This window comes from Pseudophryne corroboree, chromosome 1 (genome assembly GCF_028390025.1).
Source record: "Pseudophryne corroboree isolate aPseCor3 chromosome 1, aPseCor3.hap2, whole genome shotgun sequence".
NCBI classification, from domain to species: Eukaryota; Metazoa; Chordata; class Amphibia; order Anura; family Myobatrachidae; genus Pseudophryne; species Pseudophryne corroboree.
This window is the reverse complement of record NC_086444.1, coordinates 318940568-318963767: the sequence shown is the minus strand read 5'-3', so window position 1 is coordinate 318963767 and position 23200 is coordinate 318940568. Positions and strand designations below refer to the sequence as shown.

Sequence of the window (23200 nt, the reverse complement as noted above, 5' to 3'; positions counted from 1 at the left end):
AGAAGCAGGAGGGCAATGGCAGAAACTGCAAGGACTTTTCGCTGGGCGGAAAATCATGTGATAACACTGTCAGCAGTTTTTCATCCCGGGAATGGAAACTGGGAAGCAGACTTCCTCAGCACGACCTCCACCCGGGAGAGTGGAAACTTCATTGAGAAGTTTTTTCCACATGATTGTAAACCGTTGGGAAATACCAAAGGTGGACATGATGGCGTCCCGTCTGAACAAAAAACGGGACAGGTATTGCGCCAGGTCAAGGGACCCTCAGGCAATAGATGTGGACGTTCTGGTAACACCGTGGGTGTACCAGTCGGTGTATGTGTTCCCTCCTCTGCTTCTCATACCTAAGGTGCTGAGAATTATAAGACGTAGAGGAGTAAGAACTATACTCATGGCTCCGGATTGGCCAAGAAGGACTTGGTACCCGGAACTTCAAGAGATGCTTACAGAGGTCTTATGGCCTCTGCCGCTAAGAAGGGACTTGCTTCAGCAAGTACCATGTCTGTTCCAAGACTTACCGCAGCTGCGTTTGTCGGCATGGCGATGGAAAGCCGGATCCTAAGGGAAAAAAGGCATTCCGGAAGAGGTCATTCCTACCCTGGTCAAAGCCAGAAAGGAAGTGACCGCACAACATTATCACCACGTGTGGCGAAAATTTGTTGCGTGGTGTGAGGCCAGGAAGGCCCCACAAAGAAATTTCAACTCGGTCGTTTCCTGCATTTCCTGCAAACAGGAGTGTCTATGGGCCTCAAATTGGGGTCCATTAAGGTTCAAATTCGGCCCTGTAAATTTTCTTCCAGAAAGAATTGGCTTCAGTTCCTGAAGTCCAGAAGTTTGTCAAGGGAGTATTGCATATACAAACCCCTTTTTTGTGCCTCCAGTGGCACTGTGGGATCTCAACGTAGTTCTGGGATTTCTCAAATCACATTGGTTTAAAACCAGTCAAATATGTGGATTTGCAGCATCTCACATAAAAAGTGACCATGCTCTTGGCCCTGGCCTGGACCAGGCGAGTGTCAAATTGGTGGTTTTTTCTCAAAAAAGCCCATATCTGTTTGTCCATTCGGACAGGGCAGAGCTGCGGACTCGTCCCCAGTTCTCTCCCTAAGGTGGTGTCAGTGTTTCACCTGAACCAGCTTATTGTGGTGCCTTGCACCTACTAGGGACTTGGAGGACTCCAAGTTGCTAGAAGTTGTCAGGGCCCTGAAAATATATTCCAGGACAGCTGGAGTCAGAAAATCTGACTCGCTGTTTATACTGTATGCACCCAACAAGTTGGGTGCGCCTGCTTCTAAGCAGTCGATTGCTCGTTGGATTTGTAACACAATTCAACTTGCACATTCTGAGGCAGGCCTGCCACAGTCTAAATCGGTTAAGGCCCATTCCACAAGGAAGGTGGGCTCATCTTGGGCGGCTGCCCGAGAGGTCTCGGCATTACAACTCTGCCGAGCAGCTACGTGGTCAGGGGAGAACACGTTTGTAAAATTCTACAAATTTGATATCCTGGCAAAAGAGGACCTGGAGTTCTCTCATTCGGTGCTGCAGAGTCATCCGCACTCTCCCGCCCGTTTGGGAGCTTTGGTATAATCCCCATGGTCCTTTCAGGAACCCCAGCATCCACTAGGACGATAGAGAAAATAAGAATTTACTTACCGATAATTCTATTTCTCGGAGTCCGTAGTGGATGCTGGGCGCCCATCCCAAGTGCGGATTATCTGCAATACTTGTACATAGTTACAAAAATCGGGTTATTATTGTTGTGAGCCATCTTTTCAGAGGCTCCGCTGTTATCATACTGTTAACTGGGTTTAGATCACAAGTTGTACGGTGTGATTGGTGTGGCTGGTATGAGTCTTACCCGGGATTCAAAATTCCTCCCTTATTGTGTACGCTCGTCCGGGCACAGTACCTAACTGGCTTGGAGGAGGGTCATAGGGGGAGGAGCCAGTGCACACCACCTGATCCTAAAGCTTTACTTTTTGTGCCCTGTCTCCTGCGGAGCCGCTATTCCCCATGGTCCTTTCAGGAACCCCAGCATCCACTACGGACTCCGAGAAATAGAATTATCGGTAAGTAAATTCTTATTTTTACAAATATGCCTGCTAATTTTTGGTTCATTTCCTAGAACCAATGTTCTATACTTGCCTTGACCAAACTATCTTAGTCTACTGGACAACACTACAAAGGCTAATCTTTAAATATAGTTTTAGTTCGGCACCCTAAAATAGAAATACAATGCTGCTTGTGTATATTCCTGTATTAGGTTGCGATTAGCATGCCGGCTGTCGTGATACCGGCGTTCAGGATACCGACGCCGAATTCCAGACAATACTGACTGCCAGAATACTGCCACAACAGGGCTTTTCTCACTTGTGAGTGTCTGCGACACCTATAGAGTGGGAGTAGATCCATTGGGAGCACGACGAGCCCGCAAGGGGACCCTTAGCGCTCGCCCCGCTCCTGGCATTCTGGCGGACAGTATGCCACTGTCGGGATATTGACAACAGGCATCCCGTCCGCCAGCAAATCGTATGTATTCCTTACATCTGTGTGTATTTAGAATGTACTACAAGGAGTTCATTAAGTGGATGCAGATCTCCACTACGTTATATGTTCAAGAGACTGGCTGTTGGGTTGTTGGCAGTTGGAATCTCGAACAGGACAACACCCCCACTCCGGAATCCCTGAGGTAAATATAGCTGTGAGGGTTAGGGTGTGCGGGAAGGGGGGTGGGTTTACTTGCCACCCGGGTGGGGGTGGGGGCAGGCTTAGGGAGCGTGTGTTAGGGCTAGGCTCCTGGAAGGGTGGGTGAGGCACCACCAAGTAGGGGTTAGGTTTAGGCACTAAGGTGGGAGGGTTATGGATAGGCTGAGGAAAGGGTGTAGGGTTAGGGTTGGGCACTAAGGTGGATGTTAGGGTTGGACTGCGGTAAAAGAGGGGTAGGGGGGTGGGGGTGGAATACTTACCTGTCTGGGTCATGGCGATCGGCATCTTACCGACCCCCTTCTCTACAGTCATTGGAGGCCAGTGAGGGACAAAGCCAATGGGAAATCAGAGCCACCAGAAACGCTGCAGCCCGAGCGAGACCATGTTAGTAATGTGCTTAAAAACAACGTTGTCCTCTTTTACTGAGCATACATTCTCTGCGAGGAGACTTGCTTAGCGCACAGTCACTGCAAATGGATTTTTTGAACTCCCTGTATTTCTCATAACTCTATACTAGTATGGATTTATAGCCAAATAATGCAGAGGTTCTGTTTTGGATGGATATGAAAATACATATCTTGACATACTGTGTATTTTTAGAGACCTTTGGTAAAAAGGGGCATAAGTCAATTTATATCAGTAGAAGTTGATAATTACGCAGGGCTATATTGAGGATTTTGGGGGGTATCCTATTACCTGCGATATTGTGATTTCACGATAAATGATAGCAAATGTCATAATTCAGTATCCTATTAGCGGTGATAAGTTCTCATCAATAAGTCTCCACCGGGTTTATTGCGGATTTCTCTTCACCATCGTAGAGCTGATGATAATTAGTGTAAAATCCCTATTATAAAGTGAAAATGTTAGGATTTGGTTCAGAACCCCTGGAATACCCCCACTCCCCATGACTAATTAGGCACTTAAAAGTTTTGAATTATTAATTAGCCGATAAACGTCATTTTTGGGGTCAAAAAATCTTAGGTGATGGAAATTGGGGTACAAGGTATGAGACAGGTATATTAGGGTGCTTTATGTATGGGAAAAGTGTTTTTAGACTTGGTGGGTATTTTTTTTTTTTTTTTTTAATAAAGTCCCATAAATGACCCAAATATATACGTATGCTAATTTTTATGTAACCCAAATTTAATGACAGCACTTATTTTGCTGGAAGAAAATAGCTTTCTATGATTTTTCAGCAATAAAAATAAAATGCATGTAACAGCCATTTGACGCAATTTAATAACACCAATTAGTTATATTCTGACCACTAATAGACTTCTATAATAGATGCCAGGAGGGCGCCGGTCACAATACCGATGGCTACATCCCGCCCCCCTCTAAATCCTGACATTCGGCATGCCGAGTAGCAGGGACTATTCCCACTCGTGGGTAGAATAGAACCTGTAACGAGCGCAGAAACGGGTTTGTTCCACTCGTCCTCGCCGGCATTTCACCACCGGGATCCCGTGGTCTGTATGCTGATCACTGGGATACCCAGCGGCAGTAATGCGTACCCAACCCTTATAATGGTTTCCAATATTAGTTTGGGATTACAGACACACTTCCCCACTTTCTCATACGTCCTAGAGGATGCTGGGGTTACTTCAAGAACCATGGGGTATAGACGGGATCCGCAGGAGACATGGGCACTTTAAGACTTTCAAATGGTGTGACCTGGCTCCTCCCTCTATGCCCCTCCTTCAGACTCCAGTTTAGATCTGTGCCCAGGCAGACTGGATGCACTCTGAAGAGCTCTACTGAGTTTCTCTGAAAAGACTTTGGCAACAGTCTCCCTGCTTCATGGGACTTAGGGGAGAGAAGTCAGACCTACTTCTAGTGAGTTTAAAGGCTCTGCTTCTTTGGCTACAGGACACCATTAGCTCCTGAGGGTTTGGAACACCAGGTACGCCTAGCGGTTCATTCCCAGAGCCCGTCGTCACCCCCCTTGCAGAGCCAGAAGTCAGAAGACAGGTGAGTAGAAGAAGAATAGAAGACTTCAGTGGTACCGCACAGCGATCGCACTGCGCGCCATGCTCCCACACACAGTAGCACTGTAGGGGGGGGGGGGCGCCCGCGCCCTGGGCAGCATATAAATCCTCATATGTGACTGGAAAAGAGTGGTAAGAGTGCCTGCCTGGGCACTAAATCCTGACCCCCACCACTATAAATATAATGAAAAATAGCAGGGCTAAAGCGCGCCATTAAGGGGGCGTGGCTTAGCCCTCATGGCTCTCATCCACGCCATTTTCTCTCCACAGAGCTGTAGAGACGCTGGTCCTTCCTCACACTACTGTACACATAACAGAGTGAAAAACAGGGGGGGGGGCACAGTTGATTTGGTGCAATATAAGTTAATTATAAAAGCGCTACAGGTCTGAGGCATTATATAAGGGTTTCAGAACCGGGATTGAGCGCTTAGTTGTGAGCTGGCAAACTCCATCTGTGTCTCCCTGACAGACTTTACTGAGGGTCTGTCCCCTATATGCCCGGTGTGTCGGTGGGTGTTTGGTACACGTGTGTCGGCATGTCTGAGGCCGAGTGCTCTTCCCACAAACGGCTGTGGGAGTGACCCTGTCGCCACCGCCGACTCCTGATGGGGCTTGGTACATGTGTGTCAACATGTTGGTGGCTGAATGTTTTTTCCCAAGAGGAAACTATAGTAGGGACACAGTCGTGTGTGGGTGGCCCTGACGGCACCACTAATATCTGACTGGGTAAACATTTTCATGATAATGTGGTGATGCATATCAGGAAATATATATATATATATATATATATATATATATATATATATATATATATATATATATATATATATATATATATATATATAGTAAGGTTGCAAAAATCTGTGTCACAGACGTAGAAATATCTATGGAAGATGTCAGGTTCGTAGCTATATTTCCCTCAGACCCCCTGGGGGTCGCAAAAAAGGTTATTTTGCCCAGTTATTACTCCCTGATATCGACACGGATACTGTTTCCTATGTCGACCATAATGTTTCCTGATTAGATCCACAAAAAAAGAAAGAGAATTCAGTACATGATTAGTGCACATTAAGGACGTATTAACGTCACTGAGGACCCTGCTGTTACTGACAAAAGGGTATATGTATGTATGTATGTATGTGTGTATATGTATGTATATATATGTATATATATGTGTGTGTGTATATATATATATATATATATTATATATATATATATATATATATATATAGATATATATAGATATATATAGATATATATATATAGAAAGCTGAGGTAACATTCCTCCTTCTCATGTGCTGAGCGCTCTGTGTGAGAAAGTCTAGGTCAGCCCTGACAAGATGGTTTCAAATCCTCAAGCGGATTCCGATTGTTTGTTTATTCTTTTCCCGCCGCGGACGGAATAAAGTGGGAGTCGCCCCCTGTTCTGCACGGGGCCCTGTCAAAAATCCAGCGGATCATATGCAGGAAGAGACGTTATTTTCTGGTTATGTGTCCACGCGTATGTTGGATAGACCTGCCATTACATGCGCATGGGGGAGTAGTAGTATTCAAAAATGGTCAGATGCCTAGTCATCCAATATAGATACCCTCCTTACGTTGGGTCATATCAAGTACACTGCAGCATACTTTCGTGCGACTGCAAGGGATATAGGACTATTGGGTTCACAGGCAATTCCATGGCAGTCTCGGTTAGGAGGGCGTTGTGGATTCACCAATGTAATGCAAATGCTGACTCCGAGAAGAAATGGAGTCTCTGCCCTATGAAGGTGAAGCCTGGTTTGGTGACGGCCTAGTTAATTTAATCTCGACAGCTGCCGCTGGTAAGTCTACCTTCTTGCCCTATGTTCCCTCACAACGGATGATTGAGGCATCATTGTCGGATGCAGTCATTTCGGCCCAATAGATACAGATTCCCTTTTCTTTGCAGGTAGCGGAGGGAGAAAAGGGAAGAGGTCCGCAACCTCTTCAAGATTACAGGAGCAGACATCATCCTCTGTTCTGCCACATCCACCGCATGACGCTGGGACTCTCTTGCGGGAGTCCACACCGGTGAGGCCACGTCTAAAAACTCTTCAGTCAGTCCTGGAACGGACCTGGACCCGTGGGTTTTACGAATAGTGTTCCAAGGGTACATACTGGAGTTTCCAGACGTTTCCCCTCACCAATTTTTCAAATTACAGATTCTCCTCTGGACGGGGAGGTAGTATGCAACACAATACTAAGGTTGTATCAAGATCAGGTCATTGGCCTGGTTTTCCCCTGTCGCAACAGGGAGAAGGTTTTTATTCAAGCCTCTTTGTGGTTCCGAAACCAGACGGCTCGGTCAGACCAATCTTAAATCTGAAATCCCTCATTTTCTACTTAAAGCAATTCAAATCCAAGATGGAATCTCTCAGGGCAGTGATCTCCAATCTGGATTTTTTTTTCCATGTTTCAGTAGACATAAATAACCTCCGCATTAGGCTTGCCTGAGGTTTGCAATTCAGGGGTGTCATTACCAATTTCAGACGTTGCCGTGGGTCTGTCCACGGCTCCAAGGATTTCACCAGGGTGATGGTGGTAATGATGATTCTCCGTCGCTAGTAAGGAGTCACCGTTATCCCGTATGGTCCACTGGTAACGGCGAGTTCAAGGAACCAGTTGGTGCAAAACATTGCACTCTCCCTGACAGTTCTTCAACAACAGGGTTAGCTCCTGAACTTGCCAGAATCACTGTTGGTCCCAACAACGCAGTTGTCTGTTTTGGGAATAATACTAGACACAGAACTACAAGGAGTTTTTTCTTCCAGTGGAAAAGGCTCTGGAGATCCAGAGTCTGGTCAAACAAATTCCGAGAACAGCAAGAGTGTCATTTCATCAATACATTCGGTTGCTGGAAAAGATGGTTGCGGCCTACGAGGCCACTCAGTTTGGCAGGTTCCATGCCAGGGTGTTCGGGAGGGACCTGTTGGACAAGGGGTCCGGTTCCCACTACACTTACACCGGAGGATAATCCTGTCTTCCAAGACCAGAATCTCACTCCTGTGGTGGCTGCGCAGTTCTCGCCTCCTAGAGGGGCGCAGGGTCTGGATCCAGGACTGGATACTAGTGACCACGGATGCAAGCCTCTGAGGCTGGGGGTCAGTCACTCAAGAGGAAAACTTCCAAGGAAGATGGTCAAGTTAGGAAACTGATAACCACATTAATGGTCTAGAGTTAAGGGCCGTTTACAACGATTTTCTACAACGAAAAACAGAACAGCAATGGCAGAAGCCACAAGGTTTTTTCCGCGGGGTGGAAAAATATACAAGCGTTTTGTCAGTAATGTTCGTTCCAGGAGTGGACGACTGGGAAGCAGACTTCCTCAGCAGACTATCTCCATCCAGGAGAGGGGATACCTCTTCCAAGTCGTCTTCGAAGACATGTCGTGGGGATTTCCTCAAGTAGGAATGATGGCATCTCGTCTCAACAAGAAGCTTCAGAGTTCCAGGTCAAGGGACCCTCAAACAGGAACAGTGAAGGCACTGGTGACACCGTGGGTGTTTTCAGTCGGTATATGTATTCCCTACGTTTCTCTCGTTCCAAAAGTTCTGGGTTCATAAAAAGGAAATTCGGGCGAGCCTCATGGTCCCAGACTGGCCAAGGAGAGCTTGGTATCCAGATCTCAGGAATTACTCATAGGAGATCCCTGGCCTTTTTCTTTGTGCGAGGATCTGTTGTGGCAGGGTCCATGCGTGTATTAGGACTTACCGCGGCTACGTTTGACGACATGGCGGTTGAACGCCAGATCTTAGTCCGTAAGGGTATTCCCACGGAAGTAGTTCCCACACTTATTCGGATTAGAAAAGGGGTAACGTCTAAACATTACTACCGGTTTGGAGAAAATAAGTTTCTTGGTGTGAATCCAAGAAGACGCCTACGGTAGAGTTTTTAGCAATTTAAAATCGGCCTTATTGGTTTTCTTTCAGAATCAATTGGAACTCCCTTTCAGAAGTTCAGACTGTCGTGAAGGGAGTGTTGCACATCCAACCTCCTTTTGTGCCCCAGTGGCACCAGGGGATCTTAATGGGGTGTTGCAGTTCCTTCAATCACATTGGTTCGAACCTTTACATGAGACAGAGTGAAACTCCTCGCTTGTAAAGTGGTCGTCGGGTTGGCCTTGGCATACACAAGGCGAGTGTCTGAGTTAGCGGTCTGGTCTCACAAGAGACCTTATTTGATCTTCCATGAAGATAGAGCAGAGTTGGAAACTCGTCAACAATTTCTACCGAAGGTGGTTTCTTCTTCCCACATATACCAACCTATGGTGGTGCCTGTGGCTAAGGACGCCTTCGCTGAATCGAAGTCTGCATGTGGTCAGAGTTTTGAAAATTTATGTCGCCAAGACGGCTCCATTTAGGAACACAGCCTCTGTTTGTCCTGATTGCTCCCAGCAAGATTGGGTGTCCTGCTTCCAAGCAGACCGTTGCGCGCTGGATCTGTGGTACGATTCAGCATTCTCATCTCACGTCAGGATTGCCGTTACCGAAATAGATGAAGGCCCATTCTACTAGAAAGGTGGGCTCGTCTGGGGCGGTTGATCGGGGAGTCTCAGCATTGCAACTTTGCCGAGCACCTATTTAGCAAAAAATTGGCCTAAGTTTTACAGCTTTAATACCTTGGCCGAGGTTGACCTCACGTTTGGTCATTCGGTACTGCAGAGTCGTCCGCACTCTCCCGCCCATTCTAGAGCTTTGGTATAACCCCATGATTCTTGAAGTGACCCCAGCATCCTCTAGGACGTATGAGAAAATAGGATTTTAATACCTACCGGTAAATCCTTTTCTCTTAGTCCGTAGAGGATGCTGGGCGCCCGTCCTAGTGCGTACTGTATCTACAGTTATTGGTTGTGGTTACACACAGGTTGTGTTGCGTTTTTTGTCAGCATATTGCTGCAAATTCTTCATGCCGTTGGCTTGTGTTCTGTTGAATGCCACGTTCTGCGGCATGCTTGAGTTGTGAGCTGGTAAGATGCTCACCTTGGTTTAACAATAAATCCTTTCCTCGAAATGTACGTCTCCCTGGGCATAGTTCCCTAAACTGGAGTCTGGAGGAGGGGCATAGAGGGAGGAGCCAGGTCACACCATTTGAAAGTCTTAGAGTGCCCATGTCTCCTGCGGATCCCGTCTATACCCCATGGTTCTTGAAGTGACCCCAGCATCCTCTACGGATTAAGAGAAAAGGATTTACCGGTAGGTATTAAAATCCTATTTTTTCCTATGCTTTTGCCGGCTAGAATTATCGCACAATTGCCGTTATCGACTATTTGTAATAGGATAGGTGCGATTAAGCGGGAGCGCCCAGTCTGCGATAACCTGATTATTTTTTTATTTTATTTTTTATGGGGAGATAGGTGCGATAAGAGCTACTGTTATCACGGCTAATAGGATACTTCCCTTTGCATTATTTCTGCTTGTTTTTGTTATCTTTCTCACACGGAAAACATTTTTTTATTTATGAATTAATTAATATTTTCAACAAGCTAGGTGAGGGAAGACCAAGGGCAAGATACAAGTAGTGTTTTACACAGCGCAGCGGAGAGCTGAAGGTGGCAGGAGAGTGGATAAAGTAAATATTACAATCTGTAATATACTGTGTAAATTTCTCCACTTCTGTCACTCAGGGTTGGGATTGTGTGACCGCTGGTCGGAACCATACTGACACCGGGATCCTGGCTTTTAGATGGGTGGCGGGGGCCACAGGTTCATTGAAATTTGGAATATTGAGTGTTCGGAATCCCGGTAACCGCATCCCATCTCTCTCTGTCTCAGTTACAGCCCTAATTTCATCTCGCACTCCTTGGTGTGCTTCATCTCAGATCAGGAACGTCACGCACCCTATAGATTCAGCTGTGTTACCATTCACACCAACTCTTTCGAGCTTCCACATGGAATCGGATTTAGAGGGTCATTCCGAGTTGATCGCTTGCTAGCTGTTTTTAGCAGCCGTGCAAACGCATAGTCGCCGCCCACGGGAGAGTGTATTTTTGCTTTGCAAGTGTGCGAACGCCCGTGCAGCCGAGCTCTGCAAAAATATTTTGTGCAGTTTGAGTAGGTCTGAACTTACTCAGCCCTTGCGATCACTTCAGTCTTTTTGGTGCCGGAATTGACGTCACACACCCGCCCTCCAAACGCCCGGACACGCTTGCGTTTTCCCTACCACTCCCAGAAAATGGTCAGTTGCCATCCATAAACGCCCTCTTTCTGTCAATCTTCTTGCGATCGGCTGTGCGTATGGATTCTTCGTTAAATCCATAGCTCAGTAACGATCCGCATTGTAACTGTATGACGCATGTGCGCATTGCAGTACATGCGCAGTAGAGACCTGATTGCAGCGCAGCAAAAATCGGCAGCGTGCGATCAACTCAGAATGACCCCCTTAGGTCTTTGGCATTTTTGTTATAGCCAAAAAAAGCCTTTTACTGCGGGATATTTCCAGGCTCTTCCTGTTAAAATTGTAATTAATATTTCAGGTACAGCCCAAATGAGGCTGTCCCAAACTTTTTTGAATCGCTGCGCCATAGAATTTTGGTATTTTTTTTTCCCCCTGCATCGCTAGGATAAAACAAAGTTATTGATAGTTAATAATAAATATTATATATATATATATATATATATATATATATATATTAAATTACAGTAAGTAAATTGTGCCTGCTTGCCAGTTATGTGGTGGTGTGCAGTTGTGCTCCTGATTGTCCACATGTTTTATGATTGGCAGCCACTAGCACTGGTTTTGCCTATCACTTTGACTATAAATAATTTGATTTGGTACTGGACAACCAACCCATGGCACCCCATGGTGCCTAGGCATGCTACCTTTGCCACTTTTCTGTTTATTTGCATACAACAGTGGAAGAAATGTATGTATTCCGGAATTTTTACCATTGATCAACACAAAATATTACAAAGGAACATCAAAGTTTTACAGACTTAAAAAGAAACAAGAGACCCATAGTTATATTGTAAACTAGTAAACGGACCCGGGTCACTTCAGCTGCCCCACTCCATATCTCCCTATTCTACCTCCTGTCCTGCATGCCATCTTCTGTGATACTGTAACTGGCTGATATGTACATAACTATAGATGACACATCAGAATGAATTGAACCCCCCCCCCCCATTTCAATAATTTAATAAAATGTCAGTGTGAACACTTTTTACAGCCATTGTATCAAACTTTTTGTTACTTCTCTTCATTTCATCAGCCAGGGGCCAATAAGGATGGACTGCAGCCATTTAGGGGTCATAGGTCTTGTTACAGGAGGTGGAGATGCTCTTCCATGCTTGCCAGAAACAAAATTAATTTGAGTGGAAGATCCACTAAGTAGTGCTACAATAATTTTATCACTTATTGATATTGTACCACCAATTCCGCAACAGTGTAAAGAGTGTGTCATTAACATCAGTTCCTGTCCAGTTGTTATGCACATACGTGACCTTGGTCAGAAGCCGCTAACACCATTGCTGGAAGAGAGCCGTGCTTACCACTGAGTTGCTGGAACATAATAACATTATAATAACATTTTAACATCTTCTGTATTTCTATCAATAATGTTTGTTGGAGCACATCTGGAAGGTATAACTGTTAACGCAGAACATTGAAATTTCCGTAAAGGAACCACAAGCAACACTTTTCCGTCTGTAGTCACGAAGCACTTCCACAATGTTGCTTGTAGTGTTGTTGCTGTACAGCAGAAGTGTCCAAACTTTTTGCAGAGAGGGCCAGATCTGGTGAGGTGAAAATGTGTGGGGGCCGACCATTCAACCTGACGCTCTTTGAACCATTAATCACCTCAGAAGACTAAACAAATAACTTGTCTTACCTGCTCTAATGTGAAGGGTGATACTGAGATCTCGACTGCAGTAAATAGGCCAGGTCTGGCTCAAAGACAGTGGTTTTGATGCGCAAGATGTCACGCAGGTTATGTCACTTAGGGTGTGTACACACGGTGAGATAAATCTGTGAGATTTTGACTATATAGTCAAAATCTTATGAAAAGTTAGTGCATATCTCATGGTGCTAGGCAGCTTGCGATACAGATTCGATCCCTATGCGCGCTCCCGTGGGGTCGGTATCGTAAGGCTAGATAGATTGTGCAGGCAAGTCAATCTTGACTATCTAGTGTACAATCTAGTACAAAGTATAGTCAAAATTGGCACTTAGTCAAAATCGTACATAGACAAAATCTCAAGCACAGTTAGTCAAAATCTGTACAATCTGTGCTATCTGGGCTCTGGGGGAGTTCAAGGAAATCGCATAGTCAAAATCGAACATAGCAGGGATCTCACCGTGTGTACACACCCTTAGTCTTGTCCTCACACAGTTTTTGTTATAGTTTATAACCAAGAATGTCTTCTCGCACAAGTATGTTGAGCCAAATTAGCTCTGAATTTTCTTAGCAAATGTTCAAGTCTCTTGGAACCTGCCTTTATCCAGCTGGCGGTAAAAGTTGACGAGGGAGCTGTTGGTACCGACTACGACACTCGACGTCACAGTGCAGCTCAATGAGCTCCAGCTGCAGGTGGTCTGGAGCGTTATCAGGAACCACAGAGAAAGGAGAGGGAAAAAAGTGTGATCTCCTTTTCAATAGCTGCAAAATCCTGAAAGCACTGCTGAAACTCCTCAGCCAGAGATGAGATGTCTGCATACCTCCTCATTTGCGCACTGATATTGTTCTCTGGAAAACTGGTAATTATTTCCTTCAGCGATGGGAAATGTGTGGTATTGGGCTGCATTTGTGACAGGTGTCCTTGGAAAAGTTGCAGCTTGGTCCCAAGGGCAAGAGTGACAAGACGGAAAAACACTAGCCCGCAGGGTGTCATCTGGTGCCTGGTTATTATGGTCAGAGTGCCAGGATGGCACAGCATATATTTATCACGTAAATAAGGGCTGACACTGTACAGTTATAAAGGATTCAGATATAGCACATACCTAGGATCCAGATATAGAAGAGGGGGTCCCAGTAATATATTGTTTAGTTCGGGGAGAGCATAAAATTAGGATAACAGACCGTTTCAAGATGGCCACTGCTGCATGTGTGCCATCCCAGTCGCACTGCAGAGTCCCAGGGGAGCACAGTAAACTAGCCGGCCATTCGCCGCCAATCCACGGCAGAAGCAGGGGTCCAGCAGAGCATGGACGTCTAGCGGAAGGCACCGCTAGCAGCTGCACGTCACGTTGGATCTCTCCGTGTGGTCCGGGATGACTGCTGATGGGTCGCGGTGTGCTGCGGATCCCGATCTAAGGTGGTGGGGAAGGCCTCAGCCCGTAGGAGTGAGTTGATACATTCCTCCTCAGCTCCTCTGCTCAGTCCCCTCCGGTCTCAATATCGGGTGACCAGTAGAGTGGGCTTAGCGGGGAGAAGATGTCTACTTTAGCTGTTTATGGGTAGCCCTTGTAGGAGCTCAGGAGAGACACAACTCTCTAGCCTTCAGACGCCAGGTCATGCCCCTAAAATAGCTTTCACAGTGGCTGCGGGCCGGTGGAAACTTGAGCATGGGCCGCAATTGGCCCCCGGTCCGGACTTTGGACGTGCCTGCTGTACAGGATGTTGGGGCTATGGATTGTGAACTGCTGGAGCGAGTTATTGGTAGGCAGTGTATTTGTGTGAACAAAAATCATGCAGCTTTCCTTTGGATCTAAGCCCTTTCTTAGATCCTAAGTAGCTGCATCATCCCATTATGCATGATTGTATTCTGTGGTGCTGCTCTTGCCTTCTTTTTTATGTTGGCTGTATTATTTTACCATATGACTGTTACTTTTGTGGTTGGTTGGGATCAATTTTAAGTAACTGGCCATGATAGATTTAATTGCTCATAAAAAAGAACAGTTTGATCTTTATCACATTTGTGCTATATATTGTCATGCAAGTGAATCACCAAGATGTCATTTACCTCCTACACATGCTGCATTGCTGGTGTAAAAGTTAGAACACAATATATAGCACAAATGTGATCTAGATCTAACTTTTCTCCTTTGTAAGCAATTAAATCTATCATGGCCAGTTAATTAAAATAGATCCCAACCAACTCTACACCAGTGATGCAGTATGTGTAGGAGGTAAATGCCATCTTTGGTGATTAATATGCACGACCGAGAACATGATGGTGAGAGTATAGTAGATGAGGATACTGCAAAGGACCACACATGACTTGCCCGTGTCTCTCGCACTATAAATGCAGAGTTTTCAGTTTCTGAAGCTCATGTTTTGTGTTCTTTGTCACGTCATGTGTTTTGAATGTTAGGCCTGGGCTGTAGTTAGTTTGGCTGAGTGTTAAACATGTAAGCCACAAAGCACTAATACATTTGTTATATATTTTTGTTTATTTAGTTTCCTTATTTTTCAGTGTTCTTTGTCTATATACCACATCCTATTTTGTAGCTGCCCAATGATTCCTACAGCTGTTAGTGTACAGAGCATGCACTCTGTTTTCTAATACTTGGTGTTGCATTGTAATTCTTTTCCGAAAGAGGAGGTGACTGAGTATTTGTTTAGACCCTATTATAAAGCTACCTGGCTATTTCTGTGTGTATATACTGCTGCATACATTAATTGTCAATACATTTTATTGTTTACAATTTTTTTTCTTTTCTTCCATCACTGATTCTGTGAATTAATTTGACCATCAAACAAGCCAGAAATCAGTACTGATAGTCATGTATGGTGTATGGAATGTAGGTGGGCTACTACTGCCTTTCACATTGCTATAGTAGGGCGGTGGGAATTCATCAGTTGTCTTTCTTGGTGCTCTGCTAGTTCTGTGTTGCAGAACATCAAAATGTATCAAAACATACTTTGCAACACTGACTTTGTTTCATTGGGGATTCGTTTCCTGACACCGGCGTTGCATTCTACCTTGGGATGCCGGCGTCGGTATGTTGAGCGGGGATCCGGATTGAAAGTCGACAGTAACTAGGTCGACAATATCTAGGTCGACCACTATTGGTCGACAGTAACTAGGTCGACAGGGTGTCTAGGTCGACATGTTCTAGGTCGACAGGTCAAAAGGTCGACGTAAGGTTTTCACAATTTTTTTTCTTTTTTTGAACCTTTTCATACTTAACGATCCACGTGGACTACGATTGGAACGGTAATCTGTGCCAAACGAAGCGAAGGCACCATGCCCGAAGCATGGCGAGCAAAGCGAGGGGACGCGGTGCACTAATTGGGGTTCCCAGTCACTCTACGAAGAAAACGACACCAAATTAACATTAAAAACTCATGTCGACCTAAAGACCCTGTCGACCTAAAGACCCTGTCGACCTAGACACCCTGTCGACCTAGACATTGTCGACCTTGTTACTGTCGACTTTCAATACCACACCCTGTTGAGCGCCGGGATCCCGTATGTCTGTAAGGGGATCAGTATGCTTTGCCAAAGGACGGGATGCCGGCGGTTAGAATATCAACAGTAGCATCCCGTCCATCAGAATACCGACAACCCCCCCCAGGAAACCCCCTAATCCTCCCCATACCCTACCCCTCCCTGTTGGGTGCCTAAACCTAACACTCCCCAGTGGTGCCTAACCTTAACCCTCCCCGCTTGTTCCCTAATCCTCTCTTCCCCGCTGCCTAAACCTAGCTCTCCCTGCTTGATGCCGATCCCTAACCCTCTCTCCCAGGTCTCTAACCTTCCCTGTGCTGCAGCCCAACCTTAGCGCCATTCGGGTTGCCGTCTGTTGGTATTGTGACGCCGGCATGCCAGTCGGTATCCTGATGCTGGCATTGCGTTCTCCCTCTGGATCCCGGTGTCCGTATATTGACCACCGGGTCCCGTATATTGGTAAGGTAACTGCTTCTCTTTCATAGTTCACAACATTACTTGTGAGTTATCGCTGTATCATTACATGCAAATTCTTTCTTATAATGTGTATAATACATTCTATATTACTTTATATAAATATATGGTTATAGAGAGCTCAATTAAGTTAGGTTTTTGTAGTTATTTTTCATACCTGGAAGCCAAGTGGATGCCCTTTGGCTATGGGCAGGATGCTAATACACATGGTGCATAGCAGCCTGTAGTTTTTAACTTGCTTATGTATAAATAAAGTGATATTGTTTCTAGTAAAAATTTAATTTTTGCTAAGATCTGCATTTTCATAGTCATTGCTTTTCTGTCAGCAGCAGATGACCCGAAGTACCCAGGAAGAGAAAGATGAAAAAGAGAAGGAGGTTGATAAAGAAGAATTTAAGCAAGATGTGGAAAATGACAAAGAAGAGCTTGGGAAGTAGGTGCCTTTTATTTAGGGGTTAAAGATAAAGTTGGTAATGTGAATTAATTGTGCATTTTAGTTGTGTAAAATTAAATGTGATTTACATCTTCAAAGTGTTTCAGTTTTCATTGAAGGGCGTTATTGTACAGGGAGTAACCTTCCCACATGGGTTCACTACGATATGCCGGCGGTCGGGCTCCCGGCGACCAGCATACCGACGCCGGGAGCCCGACCGCCGGCTTACCGACAGTGTGGCGAGCGCAAATGAGCCCCTTGCGGGCTCGCTGCGCTCGCCACGCTACGGGCGCGGTGGCGCGCTACGCGCGCCACACTATTTTATTCTCCCTCCAGGGGGGTCGTGGACCCCCACGAGGGAGAATAAGTGTCTGTATGCCGGCTGTCGGGATCCCGGCACCGGTATACTGTGCGCCGGGATCCCGTCAGTCGGCATACTGAAGACCACCCTTCCCACATGGAGGTTGATGTATCAAGCTGTGAAAAGAGTGTGGAAGTGGACCAGTGGAGAAGTTGCCCATAGCAATCACTCAGCTTTGAGGTAGCATTTATCAAATACATTCTATTCAGTGATAGTAGGAATCTGTGTGGTTGCTATAGGCAACTTCTCCACTGGTCTGTACTATTCCACTTTTTTCACTGCTTGATACATCACTCCCATTGTGCATTATCTAGGTCACTGAAAAGTAAGAATAACTTCAGTATTAGCCAAATTACTGATCTGTTCTTCACAGTGACATGTGCTGTAACCGTACTCTGCACCATTCTTATAAAGGGCCTGTGGATCATGAGATGAACAAGATGTATCTGTGGTCAGCTGATTACTAAGGCTGACCTCAGTATAACTGCAGTATAGATTTATAGAACACTACTTCAGCAAGCTGTGTTGTAGTTGTCACTGTTTGTATGTTACCACCAGTGAGTATGTACCATTAATGCACAGCTATTTCTATAGTACATTATAGAGCCACCGTAACAAGACAAAAATATAATAAAGCATTTTCTAATGAAATATACTCTACTGCAAAAATGTAATGCGTGCATTTGATTCAATGAGTTAATAATATGTACAATATTTGAGTATAATACTCCAGTGTATGAATGGCTCTGAACTTCCTCGCACATAAGGTTTCTCTTGATTTGGTTATTTCTAAGTAGTTCAAAATGTAACTTCATAAAATAATTCTTTTAGGGAGAAAACTGAGGACACTTCTGGTGAAGAGAATGATGACAAAGAAACGGTGACATCGAAAGGAAGAAAAACAGCCAACAGCCAAGGCCGCCGCAAAGGACGGATAACACGGTCTATGGCAAATGAGGCCAATGAAGAGGCTTCTGCACCTCAACAGAATGCAGATTTAGGTAGGTGTGGTACAGACACCTTTTGTGATCAACAAGTGTGTTCAGCAGCTAGAATCGGGGGGGTTTCCGCAGAAGTTTATGGCCCTGCTGTGTGCTCTGAATTAGTTGCTGTTTTTCCTATGAGGCCTGAAGCAAAACTGGACAATTTCATAAATGTGGAACTTTCCTATAAAAATGTTTTTTTCCAGCTGGGAAACCCCATCCTCTTTACAAAGTACGTACACCCCCTAGTATAGCCCATTGGCTTGGGTCTCATAGAGGTGAGCAGCACAGTGGGGTGGGGGGACATGTGTGGGGGCATAGGTGTATCTGGCACTGCACTATTGTATGTGTATCACGTCCCATTGTGTATCACGTCCCATTTTAATTGGCTACACCCATTTTTGGCACTCAGTACCTCTAAGGGGCATAACTACTGGGGGGCAGGGTAATTTTTAAGTTGATAATTTTTGTATGGCCCCCGAAGGATTTTAGAAATATATCTAAATGTCCCTTGGTAGAAAAAAGGTTCCCCACCCCTGATCTACGGGCATGTTACCCATTAGCTGAAGCCTCAGGCTAATTCAATTCTGCCCTGTACTTCTTCCCTTTTTTACATAACTACACCTACTATTGCCTTTCCATCTACAGTAATATTGTTCATCTTGTAATCTTGAAATTCACTGGAAAAACCCCCACTGTCCTACAGTATATATGGTGATTATTATGTTCGGGATTTTTATGAAATTTTAAAGTGGCTACTATTTAATGTTCTACAAAAAATGTCTTTGATGAAATTGAATTTCTACAAAAAATGTCCACACTAATCTGTTCTGTTTACCCTACAAGTATGATGTTTACATTATGGGGTATGGGCCCGAATTCAGATCTGATCGCAGCAGCAATGTTATATCTGCCCCCCCCCCCCCCTGCAGTGCACATGGTTTTGCCCATTAGCTAACAAATTTGCTGCTGCGATCAGATCTGAATTAGGCCCTGTGTCTGCTACATGATGAAACTCTATTCTGCCTCAAATCACTGAAACTATAAATGAAGTGCAATTTCACCTTTTGTGTATTTCTTTTTGCAGTTTACATTCTTTCTCTTATTTTAACCTTACTTCAGTGCATGTTAGTGTATTAGATCATCCTCAAAGGGGTCCACATTACACGTATTGTAAAAGCTTTAAACTAAGCAATGCAGAAGTGCCTGATTATCACAGCTTGCATGACCTGAACACTACAGTGATTCCGGATAACTGCCCAATTGAAATTGAACATGTTGGTTAATTGCCTCCGATTAGTAGGGTTTGGTTTTTGTGACCGAACCAACATGCCTCACTTATGCTAGAAGTGAACCAGATGCTATGCGTTATAGTTGGACAACATGGATAGCATGTGTGTGATCAGTTTAAACCAGAAACATTTCACTGACTTTCCTAACTGACTTTAATCTATCACCTTTTTACTGGTCCCTTATGTGTGTTCCGTGCATCTTCCTGTGTTATAAACTAGAAAACAGAACATGATTGGTTATAGAAGCTTTAATAACTTACTGTACCCTTGAAAAGTAATAGTAAAGCTGTGGATACATTCAGTCATTTTTGTTCTAAAGTACTGCATTTGTAATTGCAACTTTATATAACCAAGGCACACAAGTTAAAGTAGCATTGTTTGCAGAACGATCCTTATTTAAAAAAATTTTTTTTTCCATGCAATTGGAAATAAAGACTTGCAAGACCTGAAGGGTCTGTTCAACAAGTGTAAGCCCTAGCATTAATTGTATTCTACACGTTTTCTCGAGTGTACAGTATATAACACAATAACCTATTCAAGCACCTTGTGTAAAACATACTGGGGGGAATTGAATTGTTTGAAAAGTCAGTTAGGAAAAAACAGACACCCATCTAATAGACAGGAAAAAACAGACGCCCAACTGACTGAGTATGCCCTTTACTATGGTTACAAACTGTTGGGAGTGTCCAATTGCTTACCTCCCCTTCATCCATCATCCTTCCCCATATCATAATTTGGTTCTGTGATTCCCCACTGTATCATACTTCTGCAAATTGTTTAACCTGCCCACTGTAACTTATGTATTGCACCCCAGAGGCTTCCTTGTCCTTTTTTTTTTTTTTTTTTTTCATGGGCAGGATGAACAAGTCATGGAACAATTTATTCAGTGGGTGTGTTTGTCATTTTACACTTATGTCTTCAGATGAGTACACACTGAGCGATATGTACCCAACTGAGGGTCTGGGACTCTGGGTCGACACACCTTAGGTCGACACCTGAAATAGGTCGATATGGACAAAAGGTTGACATGAGTTATGTTTTTTTGGTGTCGTTTTCTCCATAATGTGACCGGAAACCCCAATTACTGCACCGTGTCCCCTCGCATGGCTCACTTCGCTCGCCATGCTTCGGTCAAGGTGCCTCACTCCACTACCGCTGCGCTCGGCACAGGTTACCGTTCCCAATTGTAGTCCACGTTTAAATTGTAATTGTAGTCCAGTTTAAAAAATGTGAAAAACTCATGTTGATCTTTTGTCATGTCAACCTTTTGTCCATGTCGACCTTATTGATGTCGACCTAGAGTCCGGATACCCCCAACTAATATGTTGGCCCAGTTAATGAAGGAGAGAGGACATATTGTTCCTTCCTTCATTTATATAGACCTAGGTCGCTAATATTACTGACCAGTTGCCCATGCAACAGGGCCAACTGGGGATGTCACTAGCGGCTGGTGGTACCCGCATATCGGGCATACACACTGAATGATCTGTTGTTCTGACTCTGCCGTAAACAATATGTCGGGCCAATATTGTCTCAGTTTGTACCCAGCCGAACTTCCATCTAGTGCTTATCTTTTGCACTGTAACCCATGTACTTCGTCCCAGATGGTTGCTTCACCTGTTTCTCGTGTAGGTAGAATGAAAAATGAATCTTATTATTTTGTAAGAATTGTGTACTTCACTTTTGTGTTCTGTAGCGCCCCCAATCTGTGTCATCTCATCCAGGCATTGCCTATTCTACGCAGTGTAACCTATATAGTGCACGCAATATGGCTGCCTCTCGTCTGGTATCTTTTGTAGGCTGGATGAATCTATGCCCCAAAATGGCTGCCTCAACTCAATATTTTGTTCATGGTTTTCTGCGAGTTTAATCCTCAGTTTTATGTTCATGATTTCTGTATTTTTAAGGTAAAACTCTGTATTATGGTAATTATTTCTGTAAAGTGCCTGGAATCTTTTTGGAGAAAAGCAATATAAAATAAAATTATAATTATAATAGACTACTTAATGAAATAATGAAACTATTGGTTCTTTCTACTGTAAAAGCCTGTTTCTGCACTGCTTAAAACTATACTAGCTTGCTGTATCCAGCAATTACACAGAATGTTTTGTTTTGTTTTACAATCACTATTAATTTTGCTGCCATCACCTTTTACTTGTGCATTTTCCTCTGTCAACCACAGGAGGGACCTTCCTAACCATATTATAGCTGCAGCGTACATGGATATAATATAATGTCACTGCTATATATAGAAGATCACATCGAGTCGCACAATGTCATGTTAATATATAACATAACTTCCTTTTACTGTAAATTTTACAGTTCAAAGAAAAATTCAGTGACAATGACTTATCAGTTGCTTAACAATTGATTGTGCACGTTTGTAAATGACACCTTTTCTGAGATGTGTTAGTGAGCACAAAAACTTGTTTGACACATCCTGCTAATATTGATGATTGGGATGATTTTGCACCATCATAAACCATAGATTGACACACTGGCCCATTTGTAGTAGCCTGCGCATTGCAGGATCCAGTTCTGTTTTTCTTTTAAACTATTATGTGTTAAATCTGTGGGCTAAGAATGGAGATTTCTGACCCTTTCCCACCCCATATTCGTCAGCAACACGCCTCTGTTTTCACAAACTGGCCATTGCCACCCCATCCCCGCCCCCCGAACAGCAGAGGACTGTCAGTCACTGACAGTCTGCTGGCGATCTGCTTCCGACGTCATTGGTACTTTGCTCATGATATTGTTCCTGGAACCCCCCCCCCCCCCCAATGTGCGCTAAGTGTACCTTGACGTAGTGTTAATACATCAATAATCATATGATGAGTGCCATTTTAAAAGTGGAATAAATGGAAAAGAAATTTCTTAACCCTTCCCCCTCCTCTTCCTTGTAAAATAAGTAACCAGTGCTTTAGCATGGTCTGTCTTCCATTAAAACCGGGGGATAACCAGGGTGGAGTTCCTCTGCAAAAGCGACAGCCTGGCTGTGTCAGGTCTTAGTAACAATATTTAAATAAAACACAATTAGGCATATACTGTAGTTGCTGTTAGCGATTGCCAGGGAAAGAACTTCCCACAGAAAGCACCTATAAAGAAACAAATATAGAAGCACTAATGACGCCTATCAATGGTCTATTGTAACACTTTAAAAGTATTTGTTAATAAAATGAACTGTTTTATTAATAAAAGTAAGGGGCGGCACAAATTTAAAGCAATATATAGGATGATCTATATCAATAATTGAACTGTCAGACCCTTGGAACACACACTTGTAATAGAGATAAAGTTAATTGGGGGAAATCAGTTAGATGGGGAAGCGGTCACCATACCGCTAGTCGGGATCCTGGCCGTCACAGTGCTGACGCCGGAAATACTGACGCCGGAATCCCAGCGCCACAGGCTTTCCTCCCTTTATGGGTGTCCATAACACCCATAGTGAGAATAAATCCTGTGGCGAGCGCAGCGAGCCCGCAAGGGGCTTCTAGTGCTCGCCACTCTGCCAGAATACCGGTGGACGGGATCTCGCTATCGGTATACTGACAGCTGGGATTCTGGCCGCCGGTTTTAGGTACTGATCCCGTTAGAAGTGTTGAGTGCCCAGAG

At 44.4% G+C, this 23200-nt stretch overlaps 1 protein-coding gene across 13 annotated transcripts in view; it reads left to right on the top strand.

Moving 5' to 3' along the window:
• Positions 1–23200, top strand: part of NCOR2 (nuclear receptor corepressor 2) — a 713121-nt gene that overhangs the window by 451970 nt on the left and 237951 nt on the right. For all 13 annotated transcript variants that reach the window (XM_063964578.1, XM_063964589.1, XM_063964577.1 and 10 more), the window contains 2 exons: positions 16849–16952; positions 18145–18314. In XM_063964578.1, the coding sequence (XP_063820648.1) occupies positions 16849–16952; positions 18145–18314 (274 nt within the window). The remainder of the gene's footprint in view (positions 1–16848; positions 16953–18144; positions 18315–23200) is intronic.